At 36.7% G+C, this 24065-nt stretch overlaps 1 protein-coding gene across 2 annotated transcripts in view; it reads right to left on the bottom strand.

Annotated features, from left to right (window-relative positions):
• The window catches only part of ANGPT1 (angiopoietin 1), a 301836-nt gene extending 278436 nt beyond the window's left edge, over positions 1 to 23400 (bottom strand). Inside the window, exon 1 of one of the 2 annotated variants that reach the window (XM_055546445.1) lies at positions 22721 to 23400. In XM_055546445.1, the coding sequence (XP_055402420.1) occupies positions 22721 to 23017 (297 nt within the window). In that variant the 5' untranslated portion in view covers positions 23018 to 23400. The remainder of the gene's footprint in view (positions 1 to 22720) is intronic. The other variant, XM_055546444.1, reaches the window with a different exon arrangement.
• Between the last annotated feature and the right edge of the window lie 665 nt (positions 23401 to 24065).

Below are 24065 nucleotides of genomic sequence, written 5' to 3'. Positions count from 1 at the left end.
TGTTTGTTTAAATATCCATATATTCCATGTTACAAGACCATTATTCTTGCTCAGCAAACATAGAGTGTCTCTGTTTTTACAGAACCAGATTTCCACTTAAACATTTTATCTAAAACTTGCATGACTATCAGGATACACATATTTCTAATGTTAACCAGGAATCTCTCTGTGCTGTACAAAATCACAAAATTGAGTCGTAAGGCAGGACCTACTTCGTAAGTGCTGAAGAGTATTTCACATTTCTTATCACAAAATGAACATATTTGGAACGTATAATGAGCCAATTGAAAACAAAAGGCCAGACTCAGGTTGCTTAAAAGAAAAAAAGCATGACACATGAGTATATATGTCAAAAACATTTAATATACTTAATGCCTGTCTGAACAGCGATACCTCTGGTACCTAACTGATTCCTCAAGGAAATGATTAATGTCTTTATTTTCAAAATGGAACCATGGAGCTTAATTTTTTTCAGTGAAAGTGAAGTCTCTCAGTTGTGTCCAACTTTTTGCAACCCTATGGACTGTATCCTACCAGGGTCCTCTGTCCATGGGATTTTCCAGGCAACAGTACTGGAGTGGATTGCCATTTCCTTCTCCAGGGGATCTTCCCGACCCAGGGATTGAACCTGGGTCTCCCGTATTGTAGACAGACGCTTTACCATCTAAGCCATCAATTTGAAATAATCAAACATACTTAAAAAATGAAATCATTACTTTAGGCAGTATATATACATCATAAAGGTAGAATAGCACAGTATACATCTTGCCTGCGAGTACAAGTGTATATTTTTAAGTGGCTAGAAGCTAAGGTTTATTAACCTTAGACTTGGTAAGTAATTTGACTCAATTCTCTAACACATTTTATACTGTAAATGTGTGGTGTATACCAATGACTGGAAGACAGAATGGGGCTCTTTACCTCTAACTGAATTAAGAAATTTTAAAACAGCTTAGGAGGTCCTTTCCTCCTCTCATTTGTAACATTGAGAATTACTCTAAAAGTCAACTGAAGTTAACAGCTCATATGTCACAAATACAGAAATATTTTCAGCTATAATTTTATGTTTTTTCAACAAATACATATTACCTGAATAAAGCACCCTTCTAATGTACCCCATTCTAAAATATCAATTTTGTCCTTGATATTAATAAATATTTCTGCTTTATTTTTATTTACCTGAGTGCCATCAGGATTTTCCCCTTAGGATTTCTTCTGTTACCTAATTCCCTAGCTGCTTTCCTCATCCTTTAATCTGTTTACCTTATTAACCTTCTAACTTTAGGCAATTGTCAGAGTCATGAGGGCCACTCTCTCCACCACCCCAGGTTTTGGTTATTGACTTTTTTATAATGAAACTAACTACAGAATACAAAACCATTTTCTCATCAGTACTACTATTTTGTCTGTGTCCTTCAAAATCGGAAGTCCATTTCTGTCATTTTGTCTGTCACCTTTCCTATCAAATTCCATTGCCTAGTGAGTAGCAGGACCTGTATCACACATATTTATAAACCATCCATCTCTCCATCCATTTATTCAAGAGAGATGCAAGGAACCTGCTGCAGCATAGAATGAACAAAGTTCAGGAAGAAGAGTAAATCATGATATTATAATAGAACTATTAGGATTTTACATCAAGTACATCTTGAGAAACCTGTATGCAGGTCAGAAAGCAACAGTTAGAACTGGACATGGAACAACAGACTGGTTCCAAATAGGAAAAGGAGTACATCAAGGCGGTATATTGTCACCCTGCTTATTTAACTTCTATGCAGAGTACATCATAAGAAACGCTGGGCTGGAGGGAAGCACAAGCTGGAATTAAGATTGCCGGGAGAAATATCAATAACCTCAGATATGCAGATGACACCACCCTTATGGCAGAAAGTGAAGAAGAACTAAAGAGCCTCTTGATGAAAGTGAAAGAGGAGAGTGAAAAAGTTGGCTTAAAGTTCAACATTCAGAAAACTAAGATCATGGCATCCGGTCCCATTACTTCATGGCAAATAGATGGGGAAACAGTGGAAACCGTGGCTGACTTTATTTTTCTGGGCTCCAAAATCACTGCAGATGGTGATTGTAGCCATGAAATTAAGATGCTTACTCCTTGGAAGGAAAGTTATGACCAAACTGGACAGCATATTAAAAAGCAGAGACATTACTTGGCCAACAAAGGTCCGTCTAGTCAAGGCTATGGTTTTTCTAGTGGTCATGCATGGATGTGAGAGTTGGACTATAAAGAAAGCTGAGCGCTGAAGAATTGATGCTTTTGAACTGTGTGGTGTTGGAGAAAACTCTTGAGAGTCCCTTGGACTGCAAGGAGATCAAACCAGTCCATCCTACAGGATATCAGTCCTGGGTGTTCATTGGAAGGACTGATGTTGAAGCCGAAACTCCAATACTTTGGCCACCTGATGCGAAGAAGTGACTCATTTGAAAAGACCCTGATGCTGGGAAAGATTGAGGGCAGGAGGAGAAGGGGATGACAAAGGATGAGATGGCTGGACGGCATCACTGACTCGATGCACATGGGTTTGGGTGAACTCCGGGTGTTGGTGATGGACTGAGAGGCCTAGCATGCTGTGGTTCATGGGGTCGCAAAGAGTCAGACACAACTGAGCAACTGAACTGAACTGAACTGATTAGGATTTTAGGTATGGCTAGAAAATAGAGAACCATGGAGAAAATTGTGAGAGATGAAAGTACAGCAATGTGCAACATCTACCTTAAGTAAAATATAGCATCTGAACTTCATTCTGAGGGTACTTTAGGTCCAAGGATGCCTTTTAACCAGAAGAATGGCATGATCAGGTTTTGACTTTCGAAAAGTTCTGGTTGCCTGATGTAAGTGCACTGGGATAGATATTAAGATGTTTCAAACTTCATATGTATTGTGATATAATCATAACTTCCTTAATCTCTCCACCATATGTCTTCCTGCTCTTTTTGTTATATCAAATCCTGAAGCATTTAATCCTAGTTTTATATTTTAAAAACCAAGGTCACCCATTCACCTTCTGTTTTATAACTTATCTTTCTATATTTATTAAGTAAAAATGTCTAGTGTATTTCTTCCTTTCAATAAAAAGGATAAAATCAACTGAGGATCATGGACTATCTCAACCTAATTTCTGTCTGTAATCCACCAATCAGGACTTTTAACATAAATTTATCCACAAAAATAGAGAAGGAAGTAAGAAATAAAAATTGGTGTGAAACAAATAAATGACCACCACATGATAAAATGGTTTCAGAATTGGTCAAGGTACTGTTTGGAAGGTAAAGTCTGACTACAGAAGGAAAAAACTCTAGTCCAAATTATTTCTCCTTAGGTTTCCTTTACTGACATGTTCCACCACTATTTCTAAACATTAATTCCATTACTATTACTATTGTAAATCCATTATTATTTCTTCCATATTTATCTTGCCCTGAGAAACTTTTCTTTAAAAAGTGATGGAAATTTTAACATGCTCAAGTCCCCTTCATGTCCATTTCACTCCTGCTTATTTGTGTTTGGCCTTAGTATGTGAGTGAAGTGAAGTCGCTCAGCCGTGTCCGACTCTTTGCGACCCCATGGACTGTAGCCTACCATACTCCTCGGTTTGTGGGATTTTCCAGGCAAGAGTGCTGGAGTGGATTGCCATTTCATTCTCCAGGGGATCTTCCCAACCCAGGAATCGAACCTGGGTCTCCCGCACTGCAGGCAGACCCTTACTGCCTTAGTATAGATACACCTATTTTTCTTAGGGGGAAAAAAAAACCTTACATTACTTTGACTATAAAAATGGCACACACATTACACAATAAATATGATAGGTGTGCTGTAGTCCATGGGGTCACAAAGAGTCTTACACAACTTGGCAACTGAACAACAACATGATAGGCATAAGAGAAAATGAAAAAACATCAGTTTCAACCTTCCATTTATTAAAAATGAATCAATGTGAATGTTTCAGATGTGCTCCTGTCAGTGGTTTTATGCATATACTTACAAATACACAAACAATCCTCTACCATCCACTTCCCTAAAGTGAAGACAATGACAGTATCTATGTACAGAGTTCAGAGGATAAAATAAAATAACATCTTTTACAGTTTCTGTTTTAGGCTTAGTACATATTAAATGCTCAAAAGTATCAGATATTATTTTCTATTACTACAATTATTCAGGTATATAAACTTGTTCACTCAACATTTTATAGGAATTTTCTCTTGTAAAAATATGATTTTTAACAGCTTCAATCGTGATGTCACTGATGACATGCTCTTTTATCATACGATCCGGTGCTGGAGTATCTACTTTTTCTGCCATTGACTGCTGGTAGGAGCTTGTGTGTGGTTTCCTCATTCAAAGTTGTGGATAACACTGTTTACCTTTCAGACTTTTAAAAAAATATTAGAGATAATGTGTGTAAGGTATCATAGTAAATATCAAATAAATAATAATATCTATTGTTTCCAAACTCCTGTTAGAGTACCATCAATGAACATGTTCATATATATTGCTTTTTCCTTCTTTTCAATTATTTCCTTGAAAACAATCCCCAAAAGTATTATTACTGAGTCAAAGGGTTTAAAAAAATAGTTACGTTCTTTGTATTTACTGTTATGCTGTTTTCCACTAGGTTTGAACCATTATATAATGTAACAAGGAAAGCACCTCATATATTTAAAGAATGTTCCTATATTTGTTTCATTCAAGTCCAGATCCTAGGATCATCAGTTAAGAAGGGGAGAATCTGGGATGGATTTTATTGCAGAAATTCCAAACTGCTGGGAATTGAACAGACGCTGCTCACTCATTTTACATTTGGGAGACTACCAGTCAGCCATGCTTAATAACAGCTTTCAGAAACATCTGGATTTAAACTTACAGCCTAAACATGACAGGTTAAGTAGCATATAGCTATAAAATAGCTTCAGGCCTTGATTCTGAAAAATCTGAATTCACTGAGATATTTACAATTTTTAAATGATCAGAAATTTTTCAAACAATGTAGACATTATGAGTCACATAAACTATACAATACATTATTTTGGTATTATGGACTTCTTGCTGACTTGAATTAATAGTTTAGGAAGGCTCAGAGGATTTTTACAAATACTACCTTGAAGTTAGAAAAATCCTTACTAATAAATATTTTACTCAAAGGAGTACGAAAGATACACACAGTCTTCAAGTTACGTTTATTGAATCTTAATTTATGTAAAAGGGAAATATTTATCCTCAAGAGTAGAGAAAAATAGTAAAAATAATGGCTTAAAAACCAACACTTATGATGTTCTACCCATATCATGAGCCTTACTGGAAGACGAGCTTCAGGAAGGCAAAGCTCATATCTAATGTATAGCTCTCCAATGATTATCATAATCATGGGTACCATAGTAAGCCCTGCACATGTATTTAAGTTTCTCTAATATATAACTCACAAATTTAGTGGCATAGAACAACCATTCGGTTATATTCATTAGGCTTATAGACTCTAGTGGGTCAGGATTTCAGACAAGGTGCAGCGGGAATAAGTTGTTCCTATTCCATAATGCTAGGACTTGAACTCCACATATGGAAGTAATAGAGTGATTTAGGGGCTGGAATCATCTGAAGGCTCATTCACTCACATGGCTAGAGCTTGGGTTGGAATAACTGAAAAATGGGAACTTGCTAACCAGAGAACCTACACCTTCCCATGTGGTTTGATCTCCTTACAATGTGGTGGCTTTAAGAAGTCGGAGTTCTAACAGCTCAAGGTTTCAAGTATGAATATTGTAGTGAACAGATTGGAAACTAAATTGCCTTTTATGACTCAGATTCAAAGGAAAGAGAATTCTTTATGGGATGATGTCATGTAAGACATAAAACTATTTACGACATAATACTACAAACATACACTCATATACATACATACAGTAGTACTGTATTATAACCATCTTTGGACTATATAACTAATAATTACCCTCTGGCACTGTTTTCTAGCTATTCAACTTACACTTTTCCCACCTTGTTAAATTAAAAAGTTGCATTTTCTTTGTATAGTTTTTTGGTTCTAAATTTTAAAGCTACATAAAAAATTTTATACCTTTCTCAAAGATTCTGAGTGTCCATCAAATGAACAGGTAGGACTGGTATATCTTTCCAGTAGAAAATCACCTCTTTGCCATTGATTTCTCAATTGCCTAGTAATCAGAGAAAGACTAAGCACATGTTAATCTCATTTTATACAGGGATATTTTGTATTTGAACAGAAGGGAAATCTTCAAAATATGTGGTAAATTATTTGAAACATAAACAATTTTAAAATATGCTTACAGAGTTTATTTGAAGTTTTTAGTTACCTTGATACCTTTAGTTACCTTGATACCTTTTTAGGTTAGGACTTTCCAAAACTAGATACAGTGGAAGACATTTTTAAAAACTAGAATAATATATAGGAATATTTTATGCTCAGTATAATTAATTTCCATAGTGACCTTTTCCCTCGAAACTGCCCATATTTGATTTGGGAACTCAAGGTATATAAGCTTTAGTCCCTTATGAAACACAAAGGACACAAAATAATTTCCCTTTCTTTCTGGCATGGAAACTTCTTAGCTCCAATATGTACTCAATTCTAAATTAAGAGCTTTGCTGAGGAATAATTGTAGGATTTCCATTTCTATTATCAACTTTAATCATCTATTTGAACCAAAGTCTCTTCAGTCCATTAGTTTACAGATGACAGTTTCACCTTCACCAGTGTCTATTAATTTTTTGCTCTTTTTTTCTAAGCATAAATAAATCTGAAATCAATTTTTAGTTTTATATACTTAAGAACTAAAATAAAGTAAAATTAAAAATACATATATAATGTCATTTTCCCCAAAATACTACAAATAGATCCTAATTCATTACTGCTGAAATATTAAGCAATATCCTCTACTGACTATATTTTATCCTTATTTGGTCTTTACCTGAAATAAATACAGTCTAACACTTCAAGATTGTGTTTATAAGCAAAAATGTAGATAAAATAACTAGCTTAAAATATTATCTTTATTTGTACAGTCATATCACAGTAACCTCAACTAGGCAGTTTGTGTAAGCAAGTCACTTATTTGTAAAAATGTAAAAACAGGAATCTGATTTTTGGCTCTGACATATTTTTAAATAAAAACTTTTATCCAATCAAGAGTAGTTCCAGAAAATAGTTCTCTTAAGAACAGTAGCTTTCTTATAATAATTTTTATATATACATGGTAAATTATTCTACTCTCCAAAGAAGGTTATTTATTCTAGATATACTCTATAAAAACTTAGAGGAAAGTATCATTCATTAAATCTCTTTCCCATGCTCCATCATGCAAAATTGGTTTTAATTTGTGAAGGAGAAATGCAAAAGACACGAACAATGAAGAACTTTAGAGTTAACCACTCAGAATATCTCGGTTCAAATTCTGTATCTATCAAAGTAAATATGTAACCTTTTAAAAATTACTTGATTTCATTGTTCCTCAGTCTGCTTATCTGTAAACTAGATATGGTAATACCTGCTATTTATAACGGAGAAGGCAATGGCACCCCACTCCAGTACTCTTGCCTGGAAAACCCCATGGATGGAGGGGCCTGGTAGGCTGCAGTCCATGGGATCGCGAAGAGTCGGACATGACTGAGTGACTTCACTTTCACTTTTCACTTTCATGCATTGAAGGAAATGGCAACCCACTCCAGTGTTCTTGCCTGGAGAATCCCAGGGACGGGGGAGCCTGGTGGGCTGCTGTCTATGGGGTCACACAGAGTCGGACATGACTGAAGCGACTTAGCAGCAGCAGCAGCAGCTATTTATAAAAATATACGTGTTTATCTATTTGGATGTTGATACTGCTTAACAAAAGTAGACATTAACATCCTATTTGCTACTAAACACCTTTCTTAATAGAATGTCATTTTCATACTTCCTTTTGGGACAGAACATCCGATATCCATTGTCTTCTTTTCAGATAGCTTGGTTTATTCCATACACAAAGCAATATCAATTTCAATGGCAGGAAATGTGGTTGCTATATGGATGAGATAAAGCACACCATAATCATGTGCCAAGATAAAGAGCAAACAATATAGACTTCCCTGGTGGCTCAGATGGTAAAGCTTCTGCCTGCAATGTGGGAGACCCGGGTTCAATCCCTAGGTTACCAAGATCTCCTGGAGAAGGAAATGGCAACCCACTCCAGTATTCTTGCCTGGAAAGTCCCATGGATGGAGGAACCTGGTAGGCTATAGTCCATGGGGTCGCAGAGAGTCGGACACGACTGAGCAACTTCACTTTTTCACTTTCATATGACTAAATATGGGAGGTCACATTCCAACTTCTATTAATTTGTATTTGCTATTTTGTCAGTTAACTCTTGAGGGTTTCCCAGGTGGTGCAGTGCTAAAGAATCCACCTACTAATTCAGGAAATGCAGGAGATATGGGTTCGATCCCAGAGTCAGGAAGATCTCCTGGAGGAGGAAATGGCAACCCATTCCAGTATTCTTGCCTAGGAAATCCCATGGACAGAGGATCCTGGAGGGCTATAGTCCATGGGGTCGCAAAGACTTGGACATGACTGAGCGACTAAGCACATGCACACAACACTTGAGAGGAGATGAATAGTATCAGACACAATAGATGTAAGTTGAAAAATATGGAGAGGATAAAGAAAGATAATCTTAAACTTGAGAAAGTTATAATAGTCACTGCTAGCACCAGAATTCTTTAGACCACTTCACTGACCAAAGAGTCACCCCTAAATAGTTTGATCACCGCAGAAAATTTATTCATGTTTCAATATATATACTATCACTATCTTTGGGGTCCCTACAATCTGATTCTTAGCACTCCTTGGAGAACTTGGGTCAACCAAGGGGATATGCAGTGAGTTTTGTTTTCTTTTCTTAATGCTTTTTAATCTGTCCCACTATGCAAGGGTGGAGGATGAAAAGGTACAGCTGAGTTCTATTTTGCCCCACCCCATTCTGTCCTCTCTTCTCTTTTGCACTCTATGAAGAACAATGGACAGAGGGAAGTTAGGGTAACTTGGAGCCTTTCCACCTTATGCAATTGGTATTTATCAGCCATGAAGGCAGCTAATCTCAAGGCCCAGGCATCTGAGTAATCAGGCCTCTGAGACCAGGAAGAAGAGTCATTACAATTGCCTGCAAGTAGCAGTGTTAGCTGAGCGCTGAAGAATTGATGTTTTTGAACTGCAGTGTTGGAGAAGACTCTTGAAGAGTCCCTTAGACTGCAAAGAGATCCAATCAGTCCATCCTAAAGGAAATCAGTCCTGGGTATTCATTGGAAAGACTGATGCTGAAGCTGAAACCGCAATGCCTTGGCCACCTCATGTGAAGAGTTGATTCACTGGAAAAGACCCTGATGCTGGGAGGAATTGGGGGCAGGAGGAGAAGGGGAAGACAGAGGATGAGATGGCTGGATGGCATCACCGACTCAATGGACATGAGTTTGGGTAAACAGGAGTTGGTGATGGACAGGGAGGCCTGGCATGCTGCGATTCATGGGGTCGCAAAGAGTCGGGTATGACTGAGTGACTGAACTGAACTAAACTGAGCAGTGTTTTGTTCTTGAACCAAAATACCAGAAATATTTTAATTAATAGGGACAATGATAAATAAAATAGGAAGTGAGATAAGAGGTCATTGACTGAGAAAACAAGGCTTTTCTTCTCATTTTTACAACTCTTTGAATGACCCCCAAAGGGAAGCTGCATGCAAATAATATTTTAAGTTCCAGGATGTGCTTTTGCTTTTCCAAGGATTCTCCACAGAAAAATTCACAAGCGAGGTCATTAAACAGAAGATATTTAGAATAGGCAGCCTCACCCCATATAAAGCAACTGTAAGCCTTTCTGTGTTTCAGAAGTTTTTAGATAGTCAGATTCATTTAAGCTTTGTAACTTCAAGAGATGGTGCTTCTAAGGATATGACTGGAGGGACTGCAGACATGGGATTCCTTAGTCTGTTAACAGATCTGTGGGAGGTTAGAAAGAATTGGACTATTGTGCTTCAGTCAGCAGCATAACCTACATGTCACAGTCAATTTAACCACGAAGCTTTAGAGGTGGGTGAAGACAAATGGCTGTCTGAAGCAAAACTTGAAAAAGGGCCACTCATTTGCTGTGAGAGAATTACAGGTTTAGACGCAAAGACTATCACAGAAAAACAGTTTAAATAGACTTAAGGTTTGAAGATTGACAAGAAGAGATATCATAAAGTTGCTGTATCTAATTGCATAGTTGGTTAAGAGCACGGGTCATAGAGCCAGGCTGCTTGGAATTGGGTACGCGTCCTGTCACTGAGCCATTGGGCAATGCTGGGCAAGTTTCTCCCCTCTCTGTGCCTCAGCTTCCTCATTTGCTACGTCCAGAAATTATAATATTATCTACTGAAAATATTCAATGAATTAATACATGTAAAGTTCTTCCAAAGGGACTGATAGTTGGTAAAAGCTCTCAACACTGAACTATTACTATAACCAGAACTGCCCCCAAGGAATTACTATTTGCTCAATATTTACTACTATGTAATAGGACTTATGAAAAGTAATTTATGTGACTTATGTTTACTCTTAACAATCATCCTATAATGTAGGTGCTATTACCTTATTTTACTAGTAATGAAAATGAGGCATAGAGAAGCTTGCCCAAGGTCACACAGCAAGAAGCGGTACTGTCAAGATTCACCCGGGTGGTCCGGCTCTAGGTACAACAAATGTCATCACTGTGTGGTACTGTCTCTAGACTTGACACAGGGAATAGTGAACACAAACAATGCATTTGGTTTCATTATCTGTTTCAGTGGGTTTAGACTTCTCAGCAAAAAGGGGCTACAGTGGATTCATCACCTCTCTTTTCTGGTTTTCAAGCCTCATAAGTCTCCAAAATGAAGAATGGGCCAACTAGTGTTTAAGAAAAAGCAGGCCACTGCGAAACCAGAAAGGAAATTAGAACTTTCACTTCTGATATAATAAGCAAGTTAATAATAAATTTGTATAAGGTCTAATTTTGGAGCCTTCATCCCAATAGTATATCAAACAGCTCTGCATTATTCATCTTCTAAAGAAAGAGGAAAAGCTCCACAGAGTTAATGGAATTGAAGGCATTGCCTTCATATGATCGTCTTCCTCCAGTATACTGTGATATGTGGTAGTTCAGGTGTATTTGGGAAAGTAGATTCAAGAATGATTTTTACCTATTCTTAACTGAATTACTCTTCAGAACCCAGGCAATGTCTTTAAAAATCCTAAAGAGCCAGCACATGTGAACAAGAAATGGCAATTCTGCTGTCATGTACTAAAAATAAAAATAAAGATTAGCTTAGTATATTTAACAAGAATCTTTGCACATTTTGAAAATACCAAAATGCCTACTTAAAATTCATATTCCTTTTCACTACCCTTAACAATGAATTCTGTTCTAAGTAAATAGTGTAGCTTGAGATATTAAGTCATCAATGTAATTAATATTCTTAAATTTAAAAAAGCATAAACTATCATGAAAATAGGTAAGTTATACAAGTTGTCACTAGTTATCCAAGAATTGCCTACTGTCAACATATTTAAGTCATGTTAAATATGTGCAGGCCTCAACACTTTTGAGTCTACATATTTTTGGTAACTTACACATTAATATTCTTAAACTTTGCATATGGCAAATTTGGATATCCTTACATCAGTTTGCCAAAAATATTCAAATTTCAAGTGTTATGTTTCTTCCTTCCTGCCAGTAGATTGGTTTTGGCAACTTTATCTGGCTAATATTTGATTATTTGAAACTTCTGTTGCAGTTATTTTGAATCTGTATTCTTTTGTACAGATAGAGTCTCTTCAAGGATGCCACTGGGAGAGGGGTTGAGGAAGAGGGTCATGGTGGGGCCTCACTCCATTTCTCCTTTAGCCCCTTGCTTTGCATCTAGATTACGTTTTAAGTTTCTGCCTAATAATTTGTTGGAAATAAGGCTCCACTTGGAGAAGGCAATGGCACCCCACTCCAGTACTCTTGCCTGGTAAATCCCATGGACAGAGGAGACTGGTAGGCTACAGTCCATGGGGTCACTAGGAGTCGGACACGACTGAGCGACTTCCCTTTCACTTTTCAGTTTCATGCATTGGAGAAGGAAATGGCAACCCACTCCAGTGTTCTTGCCTGGAGAATCCCAGGGACGGGGAGCCTGGTGGGCTGCCGTCTCTGGGGTCGCACAGAGTCGGACATGACTGAAGCGACTTAGCAGCAGCAGCAGCAGCAAGGCTCCATTGCTAAGAAATATGTACAATTCATTAACTCATTTGTTAAAAATATCAAACTTCACTATATTATTAACATTTAAAAGTCATTAAATACTCAATTTATTCAATAAATTTTTCATTAATTCTATAAATATTAAACTTACTGCTTATTATAACTCTGTTCTTGACATTCAAAAACTGAGTAAAACTGGACAATAAATACTGGTGTTATTAGTAATAAAGATACAAATCTTGCCTCATGTCTGAGCAATTGAGATAAGGTAGATAGAAGGGCTGCTGGGTACATACACCAAATCAAACCTTTAGCCACAATAAATTCCCACTGGATTATAATCTAGTCAACTATATATTAATAGTGAAGACAAGAACAGGGTTAAAATGTTTTATAAAATCTTGGAATTATCTTTAAAGGTTTAGAAATAAAATTTGGGATTTTGTTTTCTGGGAACGGAAATTCTCCAGTAATCTTTCCTTTTTTATTGAAGAAAAGAAATGATTTAGAATGTTGTGCTAATTTCTGCTGTATAGCAAGTGACTCAGTTGTATACATATGCACATTCTTTTTATATTCTTTTACCCCAAGAAATTGAAATTGGATATAGTCCCCTGTGCTATACAGTAGGGCCTTGTTGTTTATCTATTCTAAATGTAATAGTTTCCACCTACTAACCTCAAACTCCCAGCCCACCCCTCTCCCCAAACCTTGGCAATCACGGGTCTGTTCTCTATGTCTGTGTGTCTGTTTCTGTTCTATATGTAGGTTCATTTGTGCCATATTTTAGATTCTACATGTAAGTGACATCATATGGTATTTGTCTTTCTCATTTTGACTTATTTCACTTAGTATGATCATTTCTAGTTGCATCCATGCTGCTACAAATGGCATTACATTGTTCTTTTTTATGGCTGAGTAGTACTCCATTGTATACGTGTAGCACATTTTCTTTATCCATTCATCTGTCAATGGACATTTAGGTTGTTTCCATGTCTTGACTATTGTGAATAGTGCTGCTATGAACACAGGGGTGCATGTATCTTTTTAATTATAATTCTGTCCAGGCACATGCCCAGGAGTAGGATTGCGGGATCATATGACGGTTCTATTTTTAGTTTTCTGAGGAACCTCCATACTGTTTTCCATAGTTGCTGCACCAACTTACATTCCCACCAACAGTATAGAAGAGAAATCCTCCAATAATCTTTAGGGTCTAGTATTATCATTCAACTCATTTAGCTTTCACAAACAGAACAGTGACTATCTATACAGTGTATAACTTCTTAATGAATTAAACCAAACATAAAATGAAACTTTAAAATACACCATCTTCCAAAATTATTCAGCCATTTTGTAGAAATATATAGTAAGTTTACCTATTTGATGCCACTGAGTTTGATGGCTTACATGTATATGTTATTAACAATTCAAAACATTCACATTTCATTTGTATTTTATTAATATTTCAGCTACTTATTTACTTTAGACACAGCTTGATGCTAATTTTCATGCACTTTCAGTAGACAAACTTCAATACATGAGAATGTGGACCTGTAGTAAGTGAGCTGATAGTCATATAGTATATATAATTTATTACATTATTTTTTCTCTATATTCTCCAATACTTACTGCCAAAAGATCTGTGTATGTCCAAATACATTATTGATGAAATTATTAGCTACCAGTAGTGTCGTGTCTGGCTTTATATGTTTTCTTCACTTTCTTGGTTAAGTATTACCTTTTTATTTGTTTGAAGGAAGAAATCAGATCATTTAGATAGGCAAAAAAAGATTAAATAAGCCTGAAAACCTCCCACTTACAATATTTCTATGTAAGAATTAGAGAAAAGCATTTAGGTATAGAGCCTCCAAATATAAAGAAAAGATAATCCATGGAGTGCTTCATTCTTTAGAAACCTCTGTGATAAGGGAGGGGGCATATCTTTTGTACATTTTGTAAAGAGATTTAAACGCTAAGAGGCCCTCCTTCTCTCAGACCATGGGGCTAGAACCAAAGGGGGTGTGGAACTTCCGAACTTCACAGCAAACGATAATCTTGTATTGAAACAAAAGGCAAGGATGACTCAGAATGTAATTAGGGTTGGGCATGTAAGCAAATGACACTATATAACTTGTGGTATTTAAAAAGAAGACAAGGCCCAGGAAAAGGCAGCTGATGTTTCCACACAGAGACAAGGCATGCAGAAGGAGAAGAAAACAAAACAAAACAAAACAAAACAAAACACTCCTTAATTAATAAAATACAGCAAAGGGGATGATAAACCTCTGAATTTTGTAGCTGAGCATCCCACTTGTTGCTCCTCCCCATCTCATCATTTATAGAGAGGGAACGCTTGCATCATTTATATCTAAAACAAATGACAGAGGAGAGAAGATTTCTAAACAGACTGAATGTAAAAGACAGAGCTGGAGTCCCATTTCTATGAAAATAGAATGCCTCTGATATTTTGTCAACATTCTTGTTAATGTCACAACAAGATGAAACAGGCACAGAGCACCCTGGCACCCAGACCTGTTCATTGTTTAACCAGAGGCTGCTGATTTGTTATTCAGGTGCTTTTTATTTTTTAACATGTATTTGTTTTTGAAACATTTCTCTGTTCACATGAAGAAGGGCAGGGGCAAAAAAAGACATGAAATTTATCTACCTGTACTCTAAAATGTCATCTCACAGCATGTTCCAATACCAAGCCAAGAAATGGCTTAGACAGGATCCCTGCCAACTGGCAAGGACTTGAAGATTACTTGGCTTCCTGCAGTGCCATCCTTTTCTCACACAGCAAACCTCACAATTTACTTTCCAATGGTCTCAATGTTAATACTACATTCCTTTTGAGATATAGAACAGGGCTCAGCAAACTTTTTTTTTTTGTAAAGGCCTGGATATCAGATTTAAAGCTCTGTGGGCCTTCTGGACTCTATTGTAACCCCTCAACTCTGCCTTTACACAAAGAAAGCAGCCATAGACAATACATAAGCAAATGGGTATGGCTATGTTTCAATAAAACTTTATTTAAAAATAGATGGACAGTTAAGGAATGAGCACACATGTATTCTAATAAAGTTTATTTACAAACATAGGTAGCAGGCAGAATTTAGGCCAAGGGCCAAAGTTTGTTGACTCATGTAATAGATTACAGAAATTCAGGACTAATTAAAATTTCTCCCATTAACATAGTTAGTAGGGAAATGTACAGAACATAGTTAAGTCTTATTTTCATACATATGTTTGAGTTGAAATTTGCCCATGGAATTCATTCATTTCTCTAGTCATTAAAAAAAAATTATTCTTTTCAACTATGTTCCAGTCATTGTGCAAGACAAGTAGATCTGCTATCAAAATAATATATAAAATAATAAAAAAAAAGAACTAGTGAACAAAACAGGCACAGTCCCTACCTCACAGCATAGCGGGTCTGAGAGGATATATATGCAAATATTTACTGAGGTCTACTGCGTATCATGCACTCTTCTACCAGTAAAGGTACACTGTACGGAACAAAACAGACTAGGGCCTGTGGTGGTGTTTACATTCTTAGCAGAGGCAGATAGAATCAATTTTGTGACAAACAATAAACAACAAAAGATCACAGTGGTAAATGCCATGAAGAAATTATATATATAATGATAGAAAATCACTTAGCAGAGTGAGGAAAAGTGGTAGGTAATGGTGCTCAAAGAAGACTTTCAAAGAATATTTCTGAGCAAAGGGCTGAATGAAGAGAAAGAGCCATTTATACCAAGATGTGGGGCAAGAATTTTTCTAGCTAGGTAAACAGCATGTAAAGTCACTGAGACAGGAATGAGCTGGTCTGAGGGAGTCATAACAAGAAGACTAAAGTCATCTGAGTGTCTGGAATGAGGGAAAGTTTTAATAACTGAGATATCTAGAGAGGAGTGTGGGGCTGATCATATAGGACCTCATGGTAAAGAATCCGAATTCTTTTCTCACATAATGGAAAACTGTATGAGGATATTAAGGAAAAGAACAATACATTCTTATACACTTTACACTGAATCAAGAATCACATATGAGATGAGTGCTACTAAAAGCTCAATGTGAAATGGAAGTCAGGAGTAAGGAAGGGCTGCAGTTACCCTTAGGAAAAAACCTGTTGCCCTGATCCCAAAACCTGAGACCATCAGTGGAGACAGTTTGGGGAAAGGCTTGCTCCTTCTTGCAGAGACACTCAAAAGACTGTATTATAGCTCCAAATGCCCAACTTCTGGGGCCCGGAAAGTTTGCATGCCTTCTTGGATCTTTCAGTTTTAAATATAACAATCAAAATCGAAGTATTCATTGAAAAGTTAATAAGAGGTCTATTTAGCTTGAAAATCAGGGGTTATTCTCAAACGAAGTTAGTGGAGAAATTTCTACAAGTGAGTTTAAAAGACAATTGTTATTCCTATTAACATTTCTCAGCAATTGACATTTTTTCTATCTCTAGGTATAAATAATGGCTTTCGAGATGGCTCAACAGGTAAAGAATCTGCCTGCAATACAAGAGACACAGGACACACAGGTTCAATCCCTGGGTCAGGAAGATCCCCTGGAGAGGGAAATGGCAACCCATCCAGTATTCTTGCCTGAAAAATCTCATGGACAGAGGAGCCTGGTGGGTTACAGCCAAAGGGTCACAAAGAGTCGGACACAACCAAGTGACTAAGCACATGCATAAATCATATATGCATATTTTATTCAAATTTAACAACAAATTTTTAAAAACATACTTGTTGACTGTCTGCTCATTTTACCCATTCTAGAAATCCCCTCACATGCAAATAAGAAAGCACCCTCTCTGGTTTAGTATTACACAGTTACCAGTCACTAAAACAATCCACAGATGTGAAGTCAGTTCTAGTTACTTAGATTCACATGTGCACATATTACCCTGTATGCAATAAATGTTTACCTATTAGTCTAGAAGTATAAAGTTATTTTTCATCCCATAGGAAGATCTAGCTGACCCTCAAGTAACTTAGAAGCCAATTTTGGCATCTGAAAGCAGTTGCAAGGTCCCTTAACTCGCTTTATTTTATACCTAGCACACCCACACACTTTAGCACTTGCAATTTTTTATTTTTACATTATAATGATAACAGTACTATTGTTCAGACATTTAATAGACACCTTGGGAAAATATAAAGGTGGATAAGGAGACATTCACTACACTCTGGGGACTCATAGTCTAAGTAGGCAAACAGCCATCAAGACAGATAATGAAAATGACAACAGCTATACAACATGGAAATGCAGTACTAACATGATATGTACAATGTGATAATACTGGAGAACTCGGCCTTTGAGGGTAAGTAGAGTGTGGGTAAATTTCATGGAGAAACTGGCAATGAAGCTGACTCTTAAAGAATAATTAAGAAGACAAATGGAGTCATAGAAGTTTTTAAGATCCTAGACCATTTGGCTAAATACAATTTGGATAATTAATACCATATAGCCTAGACTCAATATCTTTTAATGTAATATTAGGACAAAAATGTTGCATGATGTAGTTGAAAGGGAGCAGAATTTGTCACACCAAAATATGCCTTTTGGCATAAGGATTATTTCAGGCTGATTTTTTTTTTCTTTCTTTCTTTTTTTTTTTTTTTTATGCAGGCTGATTATTTTTAAGAAACAGCAGACATAGGAAAAGCTCCAAAAACCAAGTAGGAATTAGCCTTCTAACTTACATTTACAGAGGAATTTACATTTACAAGAGAGATCTCCATTTGTAAGGATGTGGGTTTCCCAGGTACCCTAGTAAATAGCCCATGCTGCCAGTGCAGGAGACGTAAGAGACCTGGGTTTAATCCCTGGGTTGGGAAGATTCCCCTGGAGAAGGGAATGGCTACTCACTCCAGTATTCTTGCCTGGAGAGTCCCATGGACAGAGGAGCCTGGCAGGCTACAGTGCACGGGTCGCAACGAATCAGACATGACTGAAGCAACTTAGCACACATGCACACATACTCACTCTCTGTATCACAAGAGGAAGATGACTGAACCTCTAGCAACTCTATCAACAGAGGAGGCACGGATTTAAATCTTCATAACAACCCTACTCTTGTGTACTGTGCTTGCCCTGAAAACCTGGCTTACCTGAGACATCTTTTGTGTTTAGCTGGAAACAATATTTGAGGTCATTTTGGCGGGGTTACTCAGTTTTCCTGGGTGCAGGTATACATATTATTAAACTTCTGTTTGTTTTTCTCTTGTTAACATGTTTTTTTATTATAGAGAGGTCTCAGTCATGAACCTGGAATGGTAGAGAAAGTATTCTTTTTCCTCCTCCACATGGTCCTTGCTTAAGAGATAACTTAAAATATAGTTGGGAAAGTAAAGTATATACCCAAAATGTTAATAGCACATAGTAAGTGCAGACCGCAATACAAAGACAATGCATTCATTTATTCAATCAACAAACATTTATTATCCATATTCTGTGGAGGATCCCCTGGAGGAGGACATGGCAACCACTCCAGTATTCTTGCCAGGAGAACCCCCATAGACAGAGAAGCCCGGCGGGCTACAGTCCATGGGGTCACAGAGAGTCAGACATGACTGAGTGACTAAGCACACACACACGGATGATATACTACTCTAAGCCCTGGGGAAATGACACTGGACAAACACACAGGGAAGTCACACTCTAGTAGATATTAATATGAGTTGATAGGTGTAATACAAGGGTTTTTTTTAAAAAAGCTTATCACTATCACTGCTGTGCTGTGCTTAGTCACTCAGTCGTGTCCAAGTCTTTGCAACCCCATGGACTGTAGCCTGCCAGGCTCCTCTGTCCAAGGGGATTCTCCACACAAGAATACTGAAATAGGTTGCCATGCCCTCCTCCAGGAGATCTTTCCAACCCAGGGGTTGAACTCAGGTCTCCTGCATTGCAGATAGATTTTTTACCATCTGAGCCATCAGGGAGGCCCTTGTTATCATTAATATATTTCAGATAACTGTATGCTAAATCCTAATTCTCTGAAGCAAAGAATACAGTATTCAAGTAGAGAATGTTGTTAGTCAAAAAGTGCAGTCAAAAAATAAATTATCCAAGCACTTTATTAAAAGTGTTTCATTTATTAATATTTTGATGACAATTCATAACTGAATTTTATACTAACAATCAATTCATTAATTTTAGTGTGAAATAGTATAGTAGATAGATCTTTGCTCTCTGTTACAAGGCATGTTTTTAACTCAATTTATTTATACTTTCAATCAAAAAAAAAAGAAAAGACACCATTTGGCAAAGGTAAACAGACTTTCTAAGCATTCTCCCAATACATTTTAAATACACGTATTTGTGAACTTGGGGTATATGAGAGAAAGAAAACAACAGTTCAAGAAGCACAGGATGTGGAATAGACATTCAACAATAGAGATTTTTGTGTCATAGGAAAGTAAAAAGGAATCACAAAAAAAGCGGCAAAGATACAAAGGCCTTTTGTATTTATCTTTACTATCCTAAGATCTGGTCACTCTCAGGTATTAGTATGGTTTGTTAATAATTCTGAAAAGAGCTATATGGCAGAAGAAAGTCAAACCTAGACAGACAACCCAGGTGTTTCATCCAATAAAAATGTGACTTTTGAACATTTCTGTATATTGCTTTTCCTGATTTAAAAGTAAGGATGATTCTACAAACCTATCTCATGTTGCTGTTAATCAACAAGTTATCATGGAAAGCTGATCTCCAAGAACTAAATCTGTCACATCAAGAGACCAGTAACGTAACAGTTCCAGCACTTATGATGACCAATACATTCTATGCCCCACTGCCCACCTTGCTTCTCATCTTATTCAGTTACAAGACCAGAAAAGTTGAGGAATGAGATTGGAAAGTCTAAGTCTCATATATTGACTATCGTGACAGCTAGTCTCTTGTGAAGAATATTTAAAAGAATCCAGTTTACCAAACATTAAGCAAGGTAATACATTAACATAAATTATCATCAAGTTGCTGCTAGCATTGATAACATACATTTTGCATTAAAAAAAATTCCGAATAGTGATGACATGAGCTGCATAATAATCACATGTTTGATTAATTATTCTGTTGAATAAATGGATGAATTACTTACACTGATAGCCTCAGGTTCTGCAGTGCATTACTTCTGATCCTAATACAACTACTGGGAATCAAAATAGAAGTAATACAAATTACAGTATTAAGTACACCAAATGGTTACAATAAAAAAGATTTCCATTTGAATTATCAAAATAAATACAATGCATGAAACTTAGAGCTTGAAGTATAGAAAACTTCTAATTAAGGGAAACTTATGAGAGCCTTTAGCAAGTTCTTTGCTGAATGCATTTATTTGGTTTCTTGATCCTCCAACCAATCGCATTAACAATGACAAAAGATATGCAAATTCAAACGGACAATTGTCAAGCCAAACTGCTCTGACTCAAACCAACAGAGACACTGTCAGCATATATTCTGCTTGATTCATGCTAGCAAGGGTCAGTTTAACCAAAAGACATGTTCATAGTTATGCTTGGCTATAATCTGAAAACTACGCCATAATCTTGACCAAAAATAATACAAACAAAAATCAAATGTATTTCAAACATTAATATATGAAGCATGTGCATGATTTAAACCCAGTAGAATCATGTCTGTATCCTGTTACTGTTGAATAACTACATAACAACAACAAAAATATGCATTTTCATGCTTAAATCATCATTTGGATTGTATATTTTAAGCAAACAAAATATTACATTTTTGGTAGAACAACTCATTGAAGACAATTTGGGACTAAATTTCCCTCTCCACCTTCCTCAATGAATCCAGACTAATTTATAATGATTAAATTCCCATTCAAAACTGTATGAACAGTATACTGAGAATAGTAATAAGCTATTCAACCAAATTCATTTGTTCATGATGGAAATATGTTTTGTGAAAGGAAAAAAAAATCCTATTATAAACTGCTGTTGTAATTAGTGCCTGAAATTTAAGCTACATTTAACTAGTGCCTGAAATTTAAGCCATGTTATCAAAAGACTTCAGAATTGTTTGTTTTCTATTATTTTGCCTATCGATGTATTTTTTTCACCTGTAATCTACAATAGGAAGATTAACTAAAATTCCAAGATTGGAAACTCTAAAACTACGAAGTTTTCGTTAACTTGTCAAATAAAATAACAGTGATCTTAGTTCAGTCCCTAGTGGACAAAAGTAAAATAACTATTACTTGGCATGATTCAGCAGGAGGTGATCTAAGTGAGTGTGACCACACAGGAACAAAAAAGAGCATTTGTCCTTTCCCTATCTTTTATCTTCTTAAAGGGTTTGTTCTGTTAACAGACTAACATAAAGACGACTAGACTGCTTGTGTTCCTAACCATACACATCAAGTGAATTTTTAGCAAAGATCCCTGGGGGAGAAGCTTTCTACAAATGGGACACTGACATTGTCACCCTTCCAGTGACACATTTGAACACACTTGTTATCTGCTGCTTACTTGTTACACAATTAAACAGAGAGCAAAGAGGGAAGGAATTTCAGAAAGTGTGTTATTTTTCATTGGCATATTTTCAACAAAAACTTTTAAATGGTTTATAGAGAAATAACTAAATACGATGCTTGATTTTTACAAATTAGGATTCAGTGCATACTCAACATTAACACTTATCTGGATCCCCACATTGCACTGTGTGTGACGATAACGTCTTGAGGAAAGAGGCACTTTAGGGACATAGCAAAATTTACATGTCATGTTCAGCCCAAAGCTGCAGGTGCATGTCTTTTCACAGTGGGCAAACAACCTCTTCCTAATGAATTCACATTCAAATATATTTTCCTGATTTTTTTCTCAAGGACAGAAGAAATATATGACAGAAATCAGTCCTTTACTATTCTACTAGTTGCTGAAACTGTTTCCTTTACATACTTATTCAATTTCTTCAATCAAATATCATACTTTGTATTTATCCACATTTTATATTAACTTTACTAGAGGTTGAAAAATAAGTATCTGGTGATGACTTTCTGTCCGAGCTGCACAAAATTTCACGGTGTAAAATTGATTTGATCCTAATAGTACTGTTGTTATTTAATTTTTTCACCAACTTACTCAAGACATACATGCTTTGTTTTTTTTAAGTTGGGCTTTGACAGTCAGAAAAACTCAAGCTAAATTTTAAATAAGAGAAAACCAAAAATGTCACAAAATGTGCCAGTGTTAGGCACACAAATGGGGTGCCACCATACCTCAGAAGCACAAGCTTACAAAACGTTGGCTCACCCTCTTAAGTCACAGGGAGAGAGCCGTCTTGCATTTGCAAACACTGCCCCCCTGGAGCAAAAGGTAAACACACAAATGGCCCCCTAAGGAACTCTAAGTTAGTTGCAGCTGAGAACAGAAAAGGCTCCGTGGAATTAGAAACTGAAAGCGTTCACTTACTTTTTGCAGCCACTGAGTATAATTTTCCATCACATGCTCCAGATGTTGAAGTTTCTGGGAAGAGAAATCCTGTTCCACGTGTGGAGCATCTCTCTGCAGAGCGTTTGTGTTGTACTGGTCTGTCGTACTCTCACGACAGTTACCGTCGTGTTCTGGAAGAATGAAAGTGTAGGCACATTGCCCATGTTGAATCCGGTTATATCTTCTCCCACCGTTTTCTGGACTTCGGCGCTGGTTGCTGCACCCTATGTGAGTCAGAATAGCAGCGAGGAAAGCAAAGGAAAGGAAAACTGTCATTGTACTGCCGGCACTCTCTTTCCGTGCCTCTCGCAAAACTCGCTCCTTTCTTCTGACCTTTAAACTAGTTCTTTATTTCAGGTAAAACTGCTTGTTTGTTTGACTTTTCCCTTTCAAAGAAAGTTTTGTAGAAGAATCACAGAAAACTAGCCATTTTTAGCTTTGTTCTAAAATGGTATTTTTTTTTTTAATTTCACCGTAATGATAGTTTCCTTAGTTAAAAACTTGAGATATTTATTGCATAGTAGCTGAGATTTATTGTTTCCTCTCGGTGTAACCGTTCAGCGTGGAGCCTGCCTGAGTCAGCTGCGTGTACATATTCTAGACCCTTTCCTCTACCCTATCTGCTGCAGATCTGCTATTTTCTCCCAGACCTCAGTGAGTTTTATTAAGGTTGCACATCCAAGCCAAGCTGGAAGCAGGCAGCCTTTCACAAGATGACTTGACAAGAATGCATGAGTGTGCCCCTATGCTAAGGATTGCTGATGGCTTGAAGCGGCTGGATCGTCTTACAAATTGGCTAGATGCGCATGACCTCGATCGTGTATGGCCCTCCCGCCCCTTCCGCAGACAATTGCCTTGAGCCTTTAGCAGATTCACTGCAAATCAATAAATAGAGCAGTCCACCTTAATACACTTTTGGTGTGTATGCTGACCTACTAAAATCCAGCAAACTAGAAGTATGTCTTTAAAGTTTTACTTAATTGGGGAACCTGAAGAAGAAAACTGGCATAGCTTCCAAGAAAATTATTTTTTACAGTGGTTGATGAATCTGTACAATTATTAATTTTTTTAAAAAAATAATTCTTTACTCTGGGGAAAAAGACATTAAAACCATTTTTAGAGATGGCATTTATTCACTTAGAATTTCAGGAAATTATCAGGAAGGGTCAAATTAGCAAAATATTTCATAATGTCACTCAAAGGAATATAGCATGTGCATATTAAGTAGAATAATTTTAGTATTTTCTGAGATATAAATTTTAAATAAAACTGGCTCCCCAGTCAGAATGCAGCCCTGTGTGTTCTGTGTACATAAATTGAGCAA

This window comes from Bubalus kerabau, chromosome 14 (genome assembly GCF_029407905.1).
Source record: "Bubalus kerabau isolate K-KA32 ecotype Philippines breed swamp buffalo chromosome 14, PCC_UOA_SB_1v2, whole genome shotgun sequence".
In the NCBI taxonomy this organism is placed as follows: Eukaryota; Metazoa; Chordata; class Mammalia; order Artiodactyla; family Bovidae; genus Bubalus; species Bubalus kerabau.
This window is presented reverse-complemented; position numbering and strand designations above follow the sequence as displayed.